This window comes from Megalops cyprinoides, chromosome 4, assembly GCF_013368585.1.
Source record: "Megalops cyprinoides isolate fMegCyp1 chromosome 4, fMegCyp1.pri, whole genome shotgun sequence".
NCBI classification, from domain to species: domain Eukaryota; kingdom Metazoa; phylum Chordata; class Actinopteri; order Elopiformes; family Megalopidae; genus Megalops; species Megalops cyprinoides.
This window is the reverse complement of record NC_050586.1, coordinates 39,620,142-39,639,035: the sequence shown is the minus strand read 5'-3', so window position 1 is coordinate 39,639,035 and position 18,894 is coordinate 39,620,142. Positions and strand designations below refer to the sequence as shown.

General features: G+C 42.6%; 1 protein-coding gene across 1 annotated transcript; it reads right to left on the bottom strand.

Annotated features, from left to right (window-relative positions):
• Nucleotides 1-169: 169 nt before the first annotated feature.
• On the bottom strand, nucleotides 170-18,598 carry pggt1b (protein geranylgeranyltransferase type I, beta subunit). Its single transcript, XM_036527483.1, has 9 exons — nucleotides 18,471-18,598; nucleotides 13,671-13,789; nucleotides 9,875-9,942; nucleotides 8,948-9,099; nucleotides 7,919-8,051; nucleotides 4,415-4,460; nucleotides 3,219-3,403; nucleotides 2,200-2,308; nucleotides 170-645 (listed from the first exon to the last, which is right to left on the bottom strand). The coding sequence occupies exons 1-9, from the start codon at nucleotides 18,596-18,598 to the stop codon at nucleotides 497-499; spliced, it is 1,089 nt and encodes a 362-aa protein (XP_036383376.1). The 3' UTR covers nucleotides 170-496.
• Between the last annotated feature and the right edge of the window lie 296 nt (nucleotides 18,599-18,894).

The following is an 18,894-nucleotide window of genomic DNA, read 5'->3' as shown; positions in this document are numbered from 1 at the left end:
TACATGATATATCCAAGGCAAAAAAAGGTCTGAAAATTGACTCAAATGAAACTGTAAGGAAAAAAATGTAAGCATGTGACTAGTGAGATTTCCGCTTCACTTTCATTCAAAGACCACCCCCAAAGTGTGTGTGTGTGTGTGTGTGTGTGTGTGTGTGGTGGGGGGGGGGTGTAAACAGTGAGGGTTTATCAAAGAAAAGAAAGCGGAAATACTGAGTCTTTTTTTCCAGTGAAGCTAAACAGTATCAGCCTTTGTCGGGGCCAAGAACCTAGTCCGCCTGTCCGTGTTCAATTATTGATTTGAGTCTACACCCCGATCATTTATTCATCACTCCCCCTCTTTTGGGAGCGGGGCAGACTCCTCCACGGGCTACCCGCTATCGTTTCTATTGCTAAGGTTAGTGAGAGAAGAAGAAGGTTTGGTAGGTGGGCTTTTCTCATGGCTTGGCGGCGGCAGCGGCGGCGGGGCAGAGGGGAGGGGGCGGCCCGGCCAGCCGTCATGTGCAGGCCTCTCTCCACGCCCGGTGCAGCTGCTGCAGGTGCTCGAAGGCCCTCTCGCTCACGTTCAGGGCGGGGTGCACCCGCCGCAGGTTGGACTCGCCGATCAGGGACAGGCCGCAGATCCCGAAGTAGGCATGGAGCGCGTCTGGAGTGGACATAGGGCGGAAGGGGGGTGGGGGGTGGTTAGCCAGAGGGGGGGAAAGAGAGAAACTAGGTCAGCTGGGGAGGAACGCTGCAGCACCTGCCGCTGACGGCTCCGCACGGCGGTTTTCTGACAGCCAGTGAAGACCAGGTGCAGAGTTTTCTACTTCACAAGATCCCTACGTGCTATTTTTTCAGGACACTTTTAGCTAATTAACAAATCAAATCAGCCAAAGCACCCGACCAGCAATGGTCTTCAAGACTTACAGAGATGGAAACCCTTATGGGCAATGCTGTTACACAAGTGATACTGAAGAGCTAAAACGCAGCTCTCTCAGAAACAGAACAGAAAAATAAAACCTAATAAAATAATGGGATGTACATGGAAAAAAAATCTCAAAATGTACAAACTAGACACCTTGACTAAACTCAAGGGAAGAGAGTCACCCCACCAAAACTCTGCACTGTTATATTTCTATACAGAAACAATATCTTTCTGTATCTTCTAATAAACTGTATCCTTTATATCAGCCTTTGAATCCATCCCACCTCTTCTAAAATAAATCATGCCATGAATGTGTTGAGATGAGGGTGTGGTCTTTCGCATTTTCATTCCCGGAAAATCCGTCTTTGCTTCTCAATGAGCTCAATGAGACGCCAGCTGCAGAGGCACTGAAAGACCTCGCCAGCGTTTTAGAGCAATCGATTCTGAGCAGAATCGCAGCCAGCTTGTCCAAGGACGGCCTCTCAGTATTTTACTTCTGCACTTGGTTGACACGGACTGCCCAGTGAAATTATCTGCTCTGACACGTTCATGACGAAGTTCATTCCGGAGAAACCAGGGATCGATTAAAAGCACAGGAGGAAGGCTCAACTACTTTGTATGTACAGTACCAGCAACACAAAATGATTTTTTGGTGAAGTGTCCCTTTAAGGAAACATTAATAATGTATTGTGGCCCCCTTTTTGACAGTCCTGTTCCCATGGGAGGGCACTAAAAGGCTTTCAGACAGTGGGTGCACCAAATTGAATTATAATGAAAAGGGTAATGGATTAAAAACAAGCAGCAGACACCAGTAAGATCAGAGCCATTTCAAAATGGCTCATCATATTTACTTTGAAATTTCCTTGACGAAAGATCAGTGTAGAGATCTCACTCAGTTGAGAAAGACCATTCGGTTTCTTACATTTACTATTATCACTGCAAAAATCTGAATTTTATGCAATTATGTAAAACGGTGTTATCACCGAATCTGACCTAAATCCAATTTGAGGCCTTCGAAAACCAGCCTTTCGGCAGCATGGCGGAAATAGTCCAAGGCTCTCCTTACATCGGTTTTCTGTTCAGTCCTCTGCAGCGGACAGAACAACAAACAGTTCTGGTAACCTAAAGCGGCCCTTCTCCTGTGTCCTTGGGCCCATTTTGTACAATGACCTTATGAATTAAACATACACCTCCACCCCCCCCTCCTCCGAGGTGTTGATTGCCTTGCGGTCTCAGTTAACAAAGGCAAATCCACACAGATAAAGCCACGCGGAGCGCACTGTGTAACCGTACCTGGGTGACTGTCCGGCCATTTAGCAAATCCCCCCACCAAGCGGTCCTGGGTCGACAGGATGTAGTTCCGGTTCTTTTCAAAGTTAGTGTACTGGAAGACATCTAGGAGCTAGGACACGAGGCAGGGTTAGAATGAAGACACGTTTGAGTGAAACCACTGTGGTACACTATCGGACACACAACAGAACATATAAAAATTGGCCGAGTTAAAAAAATGTATTTTCTAAAATATATCCTCAGTATATTATTTTTTTGTATGGAACTGAGTGAATGGCAATTGCACATCACATCTTACAACGATCTGTTCCATTGTCCAACATATCAACAGCAATACTTCTTCATAACTTACACATGCGCCAAAACAATATAATCAACAAACACTGAGTGATCCTCTACAATTGAAATTACTACGCTACACCATCAAGATTTCATTTCAAGGACTAGATAAAGTCAGCTATTAGCAAAAGTTAATGAAAGTACTTGTTTGTAAAGTCCAGTGCGTCACTAACATCAGTGTTCAGTTTGTGCTATAATGTCAAGTGAGCATGGTGACTACAGTGAAATATGCACATCTGCACTCATCTGGCAGAAATGGCGAGCTTAGTTGGGCCGAATGGCCTGTTCTCGTCATCATATGTTCTTATGTTCTTATGTTCTTATGATCTGAGCTGGCATTCATTCCACCTTTGAGCAGACTTCAGCTCCTGATGAAAGCAACCCTTTTGTTGTTGCTTTCCAGAAGGATTTGTTTTGTGGCAACTTATCAGCCCCTTCTCTACGCTAATCTGCAATTTCTTGTGATGAAACACATTTAACAAGTCAGCACGCCGCAGTAATGATAGCTCGCTTTGATTTATTTAACAAAGTAAACTGTCTGAGATCCCCAAACGCCCCCTCACCCCCTCTCGCATAACACCACCCCCCCCCACACACACACAGAAATCCCGGGACGACCCTCAGCTTGAATGGAGGGGGTATTAGGGGGGGGAGCGAAGAAAGGACGGCGGCCCGCACGCTACCTCGAGGGTGGCGCCCACCCAGAAGGAGTAGCAGGTGTCGACGGGCTTGTTGGGGCGGCCGTGGAAGCCGTTCTGCTGCCGCATAATGCACCACCGCCGTATCCTGTTCAGCTCGCGCTCGGTGAACATCTCCCCCAGCTTTCCCATCAGGCACAGCGAGGCGATGGCACAGAACGTGGAGCCGCCTGCGGGGGGGGGAAGGGACAAAGGCTCACCTTTAAACTCCGGCCCGCAAATGCTTGCCCATACAAGCGACACCCTGCCCTTTTAACCTCCACAGCAAGGCATCAGCGCCTGGTTATCAAACTCCACTCAGAGAGGTATAATTGGTATACAGCATGCGAGGAGGCTCGTAAATCCACCACTGAGGCAGCTTGATAGAGGCCACATACAATAGGGGCGGGCCTGGCAATCTCAACGATATGGGGCGTGTGCTGCATTTCGTTTAATATTTATAATTAGCCAGAAAGGTGGGCAAACTGCAAGTTATAATTTCCCCACATTTTTTCCTCGGAATGAACCTGAAAAACATTAGATGAAAGGCCTTCCATAACGTGCCAGGGACCTATCAATGCACCCCAGTTCTCTCCCTTGGGCACTCCAGTGTCCGCTGTATTCGGGAAGGTTTCGTCTGTGACCCGTTCGAACGGGACACGATGAGGACGAACCTTCAAAAAGGGGACCGTGTTTAGGCTGGGACACAATAAGAAGTCATTCTGAGGATGAAAACAAACATAAGGCGCACGTCCAAACAGATTAAGTGCTGATCTCGTAATCTTCTGAAGTATAATCTTGTCTGATTTATAGAGTCTGAATAAAAGAACAGCGACGGGGACAAGCGGAACTCCTCAGGTATAATCCCAAGACTTAATTTGTAAGTGCTGCAAACTGGCTCCGGGAATGTCTGACTTAGAGCCTCGGGTTTCTCTTCAGATGAAGCGATACAAGTGTTTTTTTTATCAAAAGCCCTGGCAGGTTCTTAAACTGAGCTTGCCTCTATTATTACCGATTCATTCCACTATTATGGATTTCTCCTGACAGTGAGGTGCCTTATGTATTCTAAATAAACATGACTTTGCGTTTGCGACCTCAGTCCAGCGTTTCCCTGTTCTCACGTTTGGCTTGTGCTCTCTCTGGCACTGAGCAGAACGCTGTCATTGAGCCTCAGTGACAATGACAGAGCCCTCCGCACTCACCGTGTGATTCCAGGCCAGCTCCCTGTCCGATGCCGTTGTCATATGACTGCAGGAAAGGAAAGAGACATCGGTCACCCACTTCATCTCAGCATACTACTGAAGAAGCAAGCAATGTGGTGTAGTGCATACTGAGAGCTAGTTGTGTATAGCACGTTAAAAAGATGATGATTTCCGATCTGGGATTACTCGCATACAATTAAAACAAGCTTTGGTGGTGCGACATGGGCACGGCGGGGGCGGGGGGCGTTTTGGACGGGCGGGACGAGGCCGCGGCGGTCGCGCCTTCGTCCCCGAAATGCCAGAGCGCAGGTGCCGGGCAGTGACATCTGTGTGTCCTGCCTCCCATGCCGTGTCCCGTCGGGGGGGGCTGTCACAGGGCCAGAAGCCGCTCCCGTATTCACCAGGGCGAATACCAGGAAACCATAACAACGCAGCGGGGGCCTGCCTCTCGGCAAACGCCGCCGCCAGCAGCTCTGCTACAGTGCTGTTAATAAGCACCTGAAACCCCTTCACCGCCTAAGGAGGGGGAGGCAATCCTCAGCCTTACAATGCAGCAGATTCACGTTTTCTTCTAGCCATTAGTTTCCGGTCTCTGTACCTGCCAAGCCGTTCACTCTGACACAGATGTTGTGCAAATGTTATAACGACAAAGACTGGGACAAAAACAATCCAATTTAGGCTGATCAAGGGAAATGAAACGCTGACAGGCTACATCTCATAAAGCTGAGGATATTAGAGGCCTTTATTAACACCGAGCCTTCACCTCAGAGAGCAAACAGTACCCCACGCTCTGAGCAGACACCCTCGGAAATGATTGGATCAAAGGAAAAGACTTGACCGGGGGGGTGGGGGGGCTGGGGTACCAACAGAGCGGTGCTATACGTGTGTTCGAGCAGCGTTTCATGGCTGTGGCTACGTCCGCCCCGGGAGTTTAGAGCCCACCAAAACTGAATCAGTAAGAGGATTACAATCCCCGTGGGGCCTTCCTGACTGGATCATAATGTTTATTTATAGCCCCCTGAGAGTAACCGGGGGCTTAGGACCTCGCTGGCCCGCCTCCAGGCCCACGTCACCGAGGAGTCACCAGCGTCCCCCAAAACACGGCACGCTTCGGACGCTAATCCACTGAAACGCCCAGACTGGAACGTCGGGCCCTGGGGGGAGTGGATTATATAATCTGTTGCGGGATTAGATTTTATGGCAGCGGGGACATGCAGCCGACGAGCAGGGCCTGTTCTCATAACCATGGCCCGCTCTTGCCCTTGTTTCTGCATTCCGGTCGCACGTTCACTGGAGTGAAACGCCAACGGAATCCTGCCGATTTTGAGCATCTGATACTGGGTGAGTTCTTTTGCGAAAAGGCCAGGCGAGCATGTGTTGCCACTGGCTCGACTAACGGTCAAAGGGCCTGGATTTGAATCGATTATGACTGCGCTCGATCGCATCCCCCCCCCCAACCCCAAAAAAAATCTCTAATCAAATTGCTCGCTTCCGTCCACTTTCCTAATTCCCTGCTGTCAATTTAAATAGCTTTCATTGCAATATGAGCTATGAGGCTATCCAACGACACGCATAACAAGCTCCTTGATCTCCCCGCATTTCATCCTTACAGACGTCTCCCCGTTCACAAAGCAAGACAAATTTAATCAAATCAGAGCTGCTTTCACGGATATGATCAGTTAATGCATGCGATGCCAGAGGCCAAAGAGCTGTGTCATTCACCTTCCCTCACATCTACTTTCTGCCAAATGGCAAACAAGAAGAGACAACGGCCCCTCATAAATAATAACCATAATTTGGTACACAATTGCTCTCATCACCTGAGTTACCCTGAATATTTTTTTACAACATCCCAAAAGGGCATACATTATCCAAAAGGGTTTTTTTTTTACCTGCTCTGAATAGCTTGCAAACAATATCATTTCAATTGACTAGGCAGTAGTATTCTTCCTCACCACTTTTAGGAAATCTACAGTGAAACAACAAGCGATAAGAAATGGCATTTTAGATACAAGTGCCATTGATCCTGGTAAATATGTGATCAGCCTGGATGGAAAATCAATTTAGCCTACAATCACTCCCATCTACAATCTTTAGCTAAACAAAACAGTGTTTGACCAACCACTGCTTAGCCCAATGGGCAAAGTGTCTTCAGCCAAATGACCCATTGCCCAATTCTGACGAAATGAGAGTGAAGAGGGCAAATGAGCAATTTTGTTTGGGAAGTCGTCTCTCAATCTCTATTATCTACCAGTTAAGCACAAATTATCTTTTCGCTGTTGCACTGTGTTGCATTGTATTGATCATGTGACCTGTACTGTGGTCATTATGACATCATTGGCTAGATAGAACACAGCAAGGTAACTCAGTATGTAAAAAAGACATACCACAGCATACAGTTTTGGGACAGGTTTCCTTTGAAACGATCTCAGACCATGAACTACTGATCCACAGAGTTTTCAAACTGACACAGCAGTGACATTGCAAGTGCTTAAGAGAGAATGCTCTGGAAGGACGCTATTCCACATGGCAGCCGCGGTGTATCAGAGGTCAGGGTACTGGACTTGTGACCTGGTTTCAGGTCTGTATCCTGGGCAGGACACTGCTATTGTTCCTCTAATCTAGGCACTTAACCTGAATTGGCCCAGTAAATACACAGCTTTTTTTGCGCTGGGTGGTGTCAAAGAACAGAAGCTAGGCCTACTTACTATAAGTCGCCTGGGATAAAAGAGTACACTCAGCAAAAACATAATAGAGTATATAAGGATATTCCCAAGATTTGTACTATGTTAGTATGAGCTCAAACGCAGGGACACACACCCATGAGAAAATAACCTGAATTCTTCACCAGGCATGGAACAAGTAAGTAAGTAAGCTGGCCCTTTTGAATTAAGGGTTTTATGGTAACTGGCGTGATCCTTGGGACTACGAGAGGCATCACAGGGGTGTCTTTCTCAGCGGGGCTTAACTGTGCCTCCTTAGTTCAGCAGTGCTGACCTGAACATTACAGCAGGCAGGATGGAATTTAACCAGCAAAGCACGCGTAGTCTGAATTTTTTTGTCAAGTTGCAGTATTTCTTTACACCACAATCTCTGCTGACACAGCTTGACAGGTGTTCCCATTCTGCATGGTACACGCATGCGCGTGCTTTCAGCGTGTTACCGCTTTCAGAGTTTTTGGATAGCTGAAAATTTGTGGCCGTGCAGCACTACTGCTCACACTTTTTTTTGCGTGTCAGTAAGACTCTGAGCTGAGCCGTACCGTTTCAGGCTGGTGGTGGAAACGGCATAAGTCTTACGGGCAGTAAAGCAGCTCGAAACCTTAAGGATCAGCATTTCATTTTTACGTACAATAGACATTTATTAACAGCAATCTCTGCATGTAATCCTGCTAATTGAAAGTAGATGTAAAAGATGGTCTGTGATGTCACAAAGAGGCAATCCACCTCCATTCGGAATATATATCGCTTTCGGACAGGAAAACTGCGATGAGAACACTCTTACCATACTTCTGCGGATGTAATCTATGGCTTTCTTGATGTCCATGCCGGACCAGTCGTTGAGCATGTAGCAGATACATGAGGCACAGTACACAAACCTCATGTCATTTTCACTTCCTTCTGGGACAGCATAGAAACTGAAAACACACAAACAGCATTTAGAGGAATTGAACATCCTTCCCCATAGACTCAGAGAGTTCAAACAGACACAATGATTTTACCCTTTCCTCTCTCCAGTGTGCTGTATAATCATCTAAAATTTAACTTATTTCAATGTGAACACATATAAGATACATAATCTGACAGTCTGATTTGTGTGCCCTCAAATGTACATGTACTGTCAAGCGAAATAAACCAACTAATGGGCTAAATACACAAAAAATAGCTTGATGTCATACTCACTATGACACCATACTCTCCACAGCAGAAACAAAGAGACTTTACAAAAATACCATTTTTGTTATAATCATTACATTTAACCCTTTAGAAGGCAATAATATATTTCATGCCAACTACATGTAGCTGTACTGAGTTACAGCTTCACCAGAATTATCTAATTTTACCATTAAAATCTAGTTATACCAGAAGTATGCAGCTGCGCCTTATGTGTGTATATGCAGATACATTAGCGCTTTTTAAATTATTTTAGTGACACTAATAGTGCAATAATATTAAACTCCAGAACTAAAGTGTATCTAGGAAAACATCTTCACATGACCTTTGAAAAGAGTGCATCTAATGTGTTTTTCCTTAAGCCATGAGTCATACAGATATATATTTAGAAATGCAAACTAAAGCTCTCTTGGTAGGCCTCTAAAGGACAGGCTTTGCTGTCATAACACATTATTTGAACTCTGTCCAGTCAGCCCCCTTCCTTGGCTTTGAAGCTATGGACCGTGCCACATATTTCAAGCCGCAAGCGCCAGCTGAGTTCAGATACTGAGGAACGAAGGACAAACTAATGTTTGATTTCGATAATGGGGTGCGGCCAATTAGTGAGACGCCGTGCAGCCGGCACCAGGGCGCCCCCTACCTGCCATCCTCCAGCTGCAGGGCCTTCAGCCCCGCTAGGCACGCCTCCTTATTGACTCGGCCCAGGTCATCTCCCAGGATGATCAGGCAGGCCAGGCCGGTGTAGGTCATCGCCACATGGCCGCTGTCATACGGATGAGGTAAGCCCGGGCCCTGCGTGAGAGAGGCTTACTTATGTAACAGAAAAGGAAGCACTGCGTTTAACTACGAGCCCTCTGCGAATCTGGATACACAAACTCCTAACAAAATCAGTCCTTTTCGGAAGCAGCAGCCAACTACAACACCAATTACATTTGGCATGGCACAGATACGCCGTCAAGACTCAGAATCCCAAGAATTTTGAGGTGCGCGTTCAGACAGGTTTTACAATGTATAATTTAGGTATTACAATAATACATCCGCAATTAAACACGCATAAATTTCTCAAATTCTCTGTTGAGAGCCTGTTTCAATTCGGTCCTTCCAGGTAATTTTATTTAATTATATCTTCACTGCACAGAAATCATTTTTGCTGTCTGTTTTACAAAATGTGATAAAAAGTAGGCCCAGCAGCTGTTCAAGTCTTGCTTGTCGAAAAACAGGAACACCGCAATACACAGCCGCATTTGGCTGTAAAGCAGCAGATGATGAAACAAGCGGCCCATTGACACTAGACAAGAATTAGGGACGACGATCAGATGATGCTGCTGACAGAAAACAAAACACAATAGTTTTCCTAGAGAAGGATCATTTACCGAAGACACTGGTGAAAATGACCGAGGCTGCAAGCTCACACTGAACTGAGCATATCTCAGTAAAAACTCTCGGGGATTTTAAACAACTGGAAATACCTCCTCAGTCCAATCATAACGGCTGGAGTCCATATATATATAAAAAAAAATACAGACTTAAGTAAAGACAGCTTCATGTGTAAAAATGAGATCGCTACCTTCGAGGGATTGTACGGAACTCCTAAATGCGATGACCCTCGGAACCCGCAACGGCTAATATTTGATTCTGGAGAGGGAGGGAAAAAAGAAAACAAAACAATGTTAAATTAATTGGAACATATATCCAACCACACTACTGCAAAATACAGAAACAGAGGGACTTCAGATAGAACAAAGTGAGAAAGGACACTGAGGAATAAAGCAAAGTCAATTGTCTTCATGACAAAAATAAAGCAGTAAAATGAAAGAAAATCACAAAACCTCCCACACTTATTTACATTTAAAATATACTCAAAGAGTAAATTTTGTTATGGCAATGTATTCCATGTGTTTGATTTGTCAATTATATCAACCGCTAAGATGATTGTAAAGTTTAACTCCTTACTACAATCAAAATACATAAAACTGAAATGTTGCCTGTGTTTAGCCTTTCTAATGAAAAAATCAGATGTCAATCCTAGGTGAATGCAAGTAAAATTTAACACATGATGACAAATATAAAAATCGTGCCACAAATATCCTTCACAAAGATATTTTAAAGAAACTGAAATTATGTATTTGGCATATTCAGGTACAAAATTACATCTCAGAAGAATCTCATAACATTTGGCAGAAATGTTCACAGGTGCTGCCACCTTGTGGCAACATCATGGAAACTTTCTACAGCATCTTCCGTATTGACGGCTCAATTGCGACTATGAAGTATGTACATGTTCATTCACGTGTTAGGTCATACATTTTGATATGTGCAAACCCATAATAGAAAAAACAATGCATAGCAACAATAAAAGACAACAGAGGAGAACATTTCAGACAAACTGGAACATATCAGCGTTAGAGCGGAAGATATCGCAACAGGCTGTGGCACGTGTACGTTATTTGTAACAACGTCAAACAACCTCGATGGATGTCAGAAATGTCATGAGATTGGTTTAATCTATCCTATTACATGTTCTGGATCAGTAGCAGTATAAGCTACAGCGATTGGTAGAGTGGTGAATGGAACATCGGGCAGCTTTTCTGAGCTTCGAAGTACATATGGACATGGCTTTGCTCATTGAAGTGTTGAGATAAACAGTCAGACCTAAGGCAAGGGATGAGAGAGGGCCCCCACACCATGGCCTAAGATATGATACACATGACTGCTTCGCTAAGCTGAAGAAATAAAGGGGCAGTCCAGCACAATGTGGAAGCAAGTGTAAGCACTGTATCACAGAGTGTGTGCAACTGTAGACCGTTTCTGCTTGGTGGCGTGACCTCTGTGACTGACCTCTCCTCTCCTGCTTTAGTTGTAGTCATGCGATTAATGTGTTGCCAAAGTGTTGCCAACCATTGCTATATATGGGTTTTCAAAACTATTTGACCAGAAGCCCAAATGCCTTGAACAAAGACACCCAATGCCTCTGGCATTAATACGAAAGCAGACAGCGACAACGGACACTACAACAAACTGCAAAAATATCTCACTTGATCCCTCATATCAACTTAAATATCAACTCTAAAACTGAATGAAAATGCACCCCCCCATTAAAAAAAAAAATCTGTAAGTAGCTCAGTGATGAACTGTGCACAAGGAACCAACTGACGTTTGACAACAACACAAACAATCCAAGGCAGCATAAGAGTGACATTTACCATTGTGTTGTGAATTCTGTTCCAAACACCAGATCCCATAGAAACACACTAAACAACACACTGTAAGTAACTACACACTGTTGACCCTTTTCCAATACAGGACATTCCAGAAAATCTGGTCAGAAAGGATGCTGTTGTGAATTTAATCTTATCCTTACACAGATCCAAAATTACAAATGGACATTACAGTCCTGAGCATTACATTACATTACATTATTTCAGGCTATAATTCAAAGTTTAAACGAAACTGGTTACACACATTAGGTACCGAGATGCATAATTTCTAAGATACCAATACATTTTTGCATATTTAAATATTGTGTTTAGTCTGCATATATAAAGTACAGTACTGATATGACATGAGAGGAAGCCATAAATCAGGTTGTGAGCACACACACAAAGGACAAAATTAAATCTTAAGATACCTCTCAGAAGAAAGAGAACTAAAACAGATGGAGAAATGAATGTCACTTTGCTGGTCTCACCGGTTCTTTTTCTCAGTCTTAAACATAACTGAATATAACACTTTAGTTCATTTGGAAAACAAGTGAAATGAAATGCACTAGCCTACAGCTCTGTGACATCAAGGTCAAGTTCAAAATAAACGGAGTCATTGTAAATCTGCTCAGGCCGGTTAAGTGACACGCCAAAAAGTAGCTTCCTCCAGTCTTAACATTTGGATATTGTTATTCACAGTCCTTGGCACTGACGTGGTGCGTGTCCATGAGAAAAACGGCAGGTCAGAATACCAATTACCCAGCAGAAGAGAAGCAGAAAATAGGAAATGTTTGTAACTGGCGGGTGGCACTAAATGTTACAGAAAATGACAATCAACCAGCCAGTGTTTTCTTAATGCTGTAGCACTATAGCAAAATACAGCCTGTCATTTTCTGAGGGATTATGCAGTAATATTGCAGAAATTCTCAAACTTTGCAGATTCTGCTGTGATCGCCACTTCACTGAATTCTGGGGGCAATGGTAAATGTGTCAAATTCATAGCATAGTTAAAATGTTAAGACAATAAATTGAAATATTAAAAAAAAAAAAAATTTGCATGAATGATACATTGTGCATCTTTCACAGATCTCTATGATATTTGCACTGAGGAGGATGTCTCAACTCAACCACCACCAATGTGCACCATAAATCACCACAGATGGAGTGCTATCGATTCATTCGCCCACATACACAGAGGGATGGTTCATAGGCCAAAATGAGAGAACCAGAGCAAGGAGTTCACCCAACACTCTGTTCCGTGCCAGAAGTGCCATGTGATCTTGGGTCACGACAGTAAGTCAGGAAAGTAGGCTTATGCCAAAGATAACATCTTCTTTCACACAGTGTCCCCATCACTACAATGGGACAATTTAGAGTCATGACTCTAAAGGGAAGACTGTCCCCCACTGGTCTATCAACACCACTTGCAAAGCAGCTTAGCTTAGCTTCATCAGCCAGGAGAAAGTTATGTAGATGCAATGCTGCTGGTGCAGCTCTAGCAGAGCTGAAGTGTGTAGCTCGTGTGAGCCCTGCATAATGCCTGTAGGGTAGCGGATAGCAGGTAGCTGAGTGGTTACGTCACTCCCTGAGACTTGGCTAGCTAGCGTTGCTGCCGGTAGGCTACAGGCAAATTGCCTTTAGCTCAACTGGTAACGACACTGGCCATAAGGGGTTGGCAGTGAGCAGTGAGAACCCCGGTTCGAAACTTACTCGCTCGCTGACCCACGTAACATCTAGTCAAATACACAACACAGTTACACAGCTAAACTGTGAGCATGTCTGTGCCAGCAGCTAACATGCATGAGCATACTGGAGTCAAACTATGTGTTATTCGTTGTTATTTCATAAGTTGTTATTTAATTATGAATGTACAGTTATTTTAAGTTATATTAAGTTATTTAAGTAATTTTTTATCACTAGGCACAATGAACATGTTACTATTGTAATAAAAGTGTTATCGAATATTTTTTATGAATGATCCCTCGCTTAACAGCTGATAGATCTTCTTGGTATTACCTACCTCCTGGATGAAGAGATATTTAATTCACCGTTTTTGATGGGTGTTCCTAACTGCCTGAACCAGTGAGGGATATCCTTTAATATTTCCCATAAAAGAGATAACAGCTGTATAATGGATGCAGGTCAAAGGTGTCACACACTTACGGTCTTCTGTGGGAAGGACTTGAAGTGAGTAAACCCACTCAATCAAGCTGGGCTTGTCTACGACATCCATGGCGTCAAGGACGTCAAGACCAGAGAGGGCAAAGAACACAATGGTCAACCTGAAAAATGACAGGTCAAAGCCATTAACATTCTGAATACCTGCCTCCACTTAGCAATGTCAGTGTGTAATGATGAGACTATAGCGTATGGACATGCACAGATCTACCCAGGTGCAGGTAAGAAAACAGAATCGACAAGAAAATAAGAAGAACATATTCCTTCCCACTGTTTTGACAATCAAAAGTGAAATTTAGGACCATATAGAGCATTTATTACAGTCTTCTAATAAGCCATGAAATAATGTCCAGGAATATGTCCTTATTACACAATTACATTAAATTACACAGAACAAACACATTGTATGTTACAAATTAACATGCTTGTCTGCATGGAACGTGCTACAAAAACGAAAGGGTCTCTGATTTATGAGTTATATGGCCAAAATAACACAGAATTAATTTAAAGTGAGAATTTCGAGTTTAGCATCTCAGGGGCAATAGAAACAGGAAGTGGGTTGGTCTTTATAATTAATTGTATATCAATTCCAGACAAGAGTAAATATATGCTTTGGGTCATTCCGTGTGAAATGGGACCATGTTTAGATTTTAACACTGGAAAAAACTTTATTCATACCATGGACATTTTTTGTATGGATAACTGAAGTGGTCACTTTCTGACATTTTTATGTCCATCTAAGCACCCATTAAGAAACCGCAATTTTTAGCCTGCGCAATACACATGCACTAACACATGTTCGGCCTATTCAACAAATTACCAATGTACTGTACAATTACTCCTATTAGATGTCTTTGTATTCCTCTTGCTGTCCTAATGCACAACACGTGATGCTTTAACCATTTTCTTTTTAGACATATGATACATACACCCCATCAATGTCAAGGTCTGCATTTGTACACTTGGTACCCAGATGTCCCAAGAATATCATCAGTGCTTGTTAATAAACATGCCCCGGTCAAGAAGTTTAGAGTAAAAGATAGATCCAGTCCGTGGTTTACATCTGAACTATGACATATTTTTAAATTAAAGAGCAAAGTCTTGGCTCTTGCTAGACGTACTAGGGACCCATCTCACTGGCTCAACTATAAGCAGCTTAGAAATAAGTGCACCTCCTCTGTGAGGAAAGCTAAATCTGATTATTATTTAGGTTTAATTTCTAGTTCTTACACAAACCCAACTAAAATTTGGAAGGCAATGAATATTGCTACAAACAAAAATACTACTTTCCTACCTACGCGTATTAAATCGGATTACTGTTTACTAGCTGAAAATAAGGAGATTTGCTGCAGCTGGCCATATTTTCGAGAATGAGCATACAGGGCCTTCTCATATTAATGATGACCATATGCATTTTGAGTTTCATGCTCCTCAGTTTACCCTACATCCCCTTTCTTCTGGTGTAGTCTCTGATGCACTCCAAAAAATTGATCCCAGGAAGTCAACTGGAGAGGATAAATTAGATCCTTTCTTTCTTCGACTGTCCTCTCCATTAATCACAGAGCAAATAACACATATTTTTAACCTTTCTGTTTTACCTGGTATAGCTCCTAGTGTATGGAAATCTGCTCGTTTTTTCATTGTATAAGGGTGAAGACAGAAGTAATATCAACAATTATTGTCCTATCTCCAAACTGAGTTGTCTGGCCAAAATCCTAGAATCTCTGGTGAATAATCAATTAAAGGAATTTCTTTCTAGGTACGCTGTCCTAAACCCGTACCAGTCTGGCTTCTGGGCTGAGCATAGCACCATCACAGCTACTACTTTGGTTGTGAACGATACTGTGTCTGGCATAGACAGGAGAAAACAGTGTGCTGCTCTTTTTGTTGATGTGTCGAAGGCATTCGATACAGTCGATCACTCCCTATTATTACAAAGATTACACAGTACTGGCTTTGACTCTAAAGCTTCTGAATGGTTTCAGAATTACTTATCTGGGAGACATCAATGTGTAAAAATGGGGAATGTCCAATCTGAGTTTTTGCCAATAACAAAAGGCGTGCCACAAGGCTCCATATTGGGATAATTTTATTTTCTATCTATATTAATGACATTACCTCATCACTAACTGGCTGTCATGTCCACCTTTATGCGGATGATAATATTGTTTATTGTTTTGCAGACACTTTTCAAGCAGCTGTTATGAACCTGCAAATTTCCTTTAATGCTTTGCAAGATGTGCTTATAGATAAAATTAGTTCTGAATGCTCATAAAACAAAGTTTATGTTGTTTTCTAGAGCCAGTAATATAGACAACGGTAGCCTACATATTTCCATTGTAGATGGATTCAGAATTTAGAGAGTCACAGAATACAAATATCTTGGCATCTGGCTAGATGGACAGCTTACATTTAAATATCATCTAGACAATCTTGTGTCTAAACTATGCCAGAAGATCGGGTCCCTGTGCAGAAATAGAGCCAACTTCCCTCTGTCTTACAGAAAAAGGATTATTGAAGCAGTATTCATGTCAGTTTTAGATTATGGGGACATGATTTATAGACATGCAGCTTCTTCTATCCTCAAACCTCTGAATTCAGTTTATCATTCTGCCCTCCGCTTTATGACTGGTGATGTTTATGGCACCCATCACTGCATTCTGCATGAGAAGGCTGGTTGGTCCTCTCTTTCAGAGAGACATGACAGGCATTGGTATTTATTTATTTACAAAGCCCTTATTGGCAAATTACCGTCTTATATTACATCTCCTCTGGTCAGATCAGTAGGGACTTACCAAACTTGGGCACATGATTGGCGCACACTCCAGGCACCTAAAGTGAATTCTGAATTTGGAAAGACTGCATTTAGATTTTATGCTCCATACACATGGAATAAGCTACAGAGCATTTTAAAAATAGATAGTCTCACAAGTTACCAACAATTTAGAAGTAAGATTTTAATCCTTCCCATAACAGAATGCAATTATTTTTTAATTGATGAGGTTTTATGTTCTCATTTTCATTAGATAAATGGCTGATGCTTTTAATTTGGTATTTTATGCGTTTTAAATTTCTTTTATGTGTTACTTTATTACAATATTGTATTTTTTCTATTGTAATTTATTAACTAAATTGCATTGTAAATTCTTTTTTAGATTATTTGTTCATGAATGTTTTTATTTTGTTTCAATCGTAATTTATGTACATCAGGTCTCTCCTGAAAATGAGATCTCTCTCTCAATGGGATTACCTGAATAAATAAATAAAGGTTAATGCTTGGATGCGTAAATGAATGAGCTGGACCAGCTGGTTAAAGAGAATCTCACTTTTCCATCAGAAGTGCTCTGGAAAACCTCAAAGCAGACCTTTCAGGACCAACAGAGGCAGGCCAAACTATTTTAAATTACAAGCTATTACATTAGGCCTTCACTTGCAGCTTCGTTTTAGAACTTTGGATACATGCATATAAGTTTTGGGTCACTGCGATTGTTTTCACATCATTAAATCTTTCTGTCAACTTGCTGAATTCCTCTTCTCATTCACTGAATTACATATGTATGTACAACACTTTGTGACAAACTTGACTGTAAAAATGCCTTATAACAAATGAATTTTGATTTACTGAATACGGGCATGTCTAGAAAACAAATTTACAAAGGCAGGGTTGTTTTAATGTCATCTTATTTACTGCAAGGTTTTTGCTACAGATCTCCGTATGGTTCCCATTACATGCATTTTTGTCATAAAATGTGGCCAAGAAAAACTGCCTGCATGCCACATTCCTCCGTGTGGTGACACAAATTCAGTTTACAAGCTGTGGATGAAGGCCCAGTGAAACAACTTGGAAATGGAGTTTACCAGGCTGGCTAGTGTTGCTCCAGAAAATCAATTGTTGAGGACATGACAGGTTTTGTAATGTCTAAATATGAGTGAATATGAGCAGATATGAGTGAAGCCTCACATGAGCTGTGCATTAGACTAGGACTACAACCTGGGCTCTCATGCAGCCTTTAAAATTACATAATGTTAATGCATTTACTGTATACATTGGATAAATTAGAATTTAAATCTTTTCGACGTGACGTTTGCCACTGCCATTAGGCTCGAAAGATGGCAGCTGCCGAGGTGCTTCGCATGGAAATGACACACTAAGAATTCCTAGCTAAAGCTGGCTTGTTTAAAATTGTTTCCTTGTTTAAAATAGTTTAATTTCTGGTTAATTACTATCCCAAACGTATTTTACTTTTTACTGCTCGCTAGAAAGACAATTTAACAATAAAAAGTCATCGTTAGCTTCCCACAAATAAAACATGGCGTTTTCAATGACTAAAAATTGAAGCTGGCACCAAACCCAGAGGTTCAGTGTCTCCAGGAGAGAGAGTTTTCACAGTACTTATTTTCAGCTAGCTAACCATAGTAAATTTAGCACAACGAATAAAGGTGGACGGGATAACAGTGACTAGCTAACTAGCTTAGCTGGGTTCTTCTTTTTCTTGTCAATTTCCTGGCTTGACAGGTAGCTGGGTAGCTAACTAGTAAGCCAGTTACTGACATATTCGACTTTTACAAACTAATTCTGAAGCGAAAAACAGAAACAGGAAAGCCTAGCTAGCAAGTTAGCCATCTTTCATAGAAGTTACAATTGCTGTGGTGTGGAGCACGCATCTACCGGGGGATACCGTCGCGTACTCGCAGGAAGATGAGAAGGGTGATGAGCTAGGGGGGTCAGCGATCACACACCTAGTGTGCTTTTCGGACATGTTCATTAGCTACGAAGCATCGTACCTGCTCGTCTCCAATGAGGAATACCTCTCCGGTAACACTTCAAGGCATCTCTGAAAAAACCGTATATGCCGATCTCTAAGAAAGTCAATTTGTTCATATTCGGCAAGTGGGTTCTCTTCTTCCGCCATCTTTGAGTTTGAAAAAACTTCCGCAGACGTCACTTCCCTTGTAAACAGGGACATGCCCCAAAGTTTGCCCAAAAGGTCCCAAGGATAATGTTTTCCAGTGATGACGAGCATTTTGATAGAAAAAATGGATTCTGTCACAGATGCTGTGGTGTATTTTTCAGTACCGTTCAGCATTCATGAAGACCTAGTAACAGTATTTCAACAACGGTCCACCTGTCATCCCTAGCGCAGACTGGTGACCTGATGACCACGTAAAAAGGGCACTGCTCCGGTCAAATGTCTTTGGAACAAAGCTT

Bases quoted from the DNA above. Each gene is read 5' to 3' on its own strand.
- pggt1b (XM_036527483.1), bottom strand. From the start codon at position 18,598: ATGGCGGAAGAAGAGAACCCACTTGCCGAATATGAACAAATTGACTTT. The intron at 9,943-13,670 runs GTAAGTGTGTGA...CTCCCTCTCCAG, and splicing joins AGTCCTTCCCACAGAAGACC to AATCAAATATTAGCCGTTGC. The intron at 8,052-8,947 runs GTAGGGGGCGCC...GTGTGTTTTCAG, and splicing joins CTGCAGCTGGAGGATGGCAG to TTTCTATGCTGTCCCAGAAG.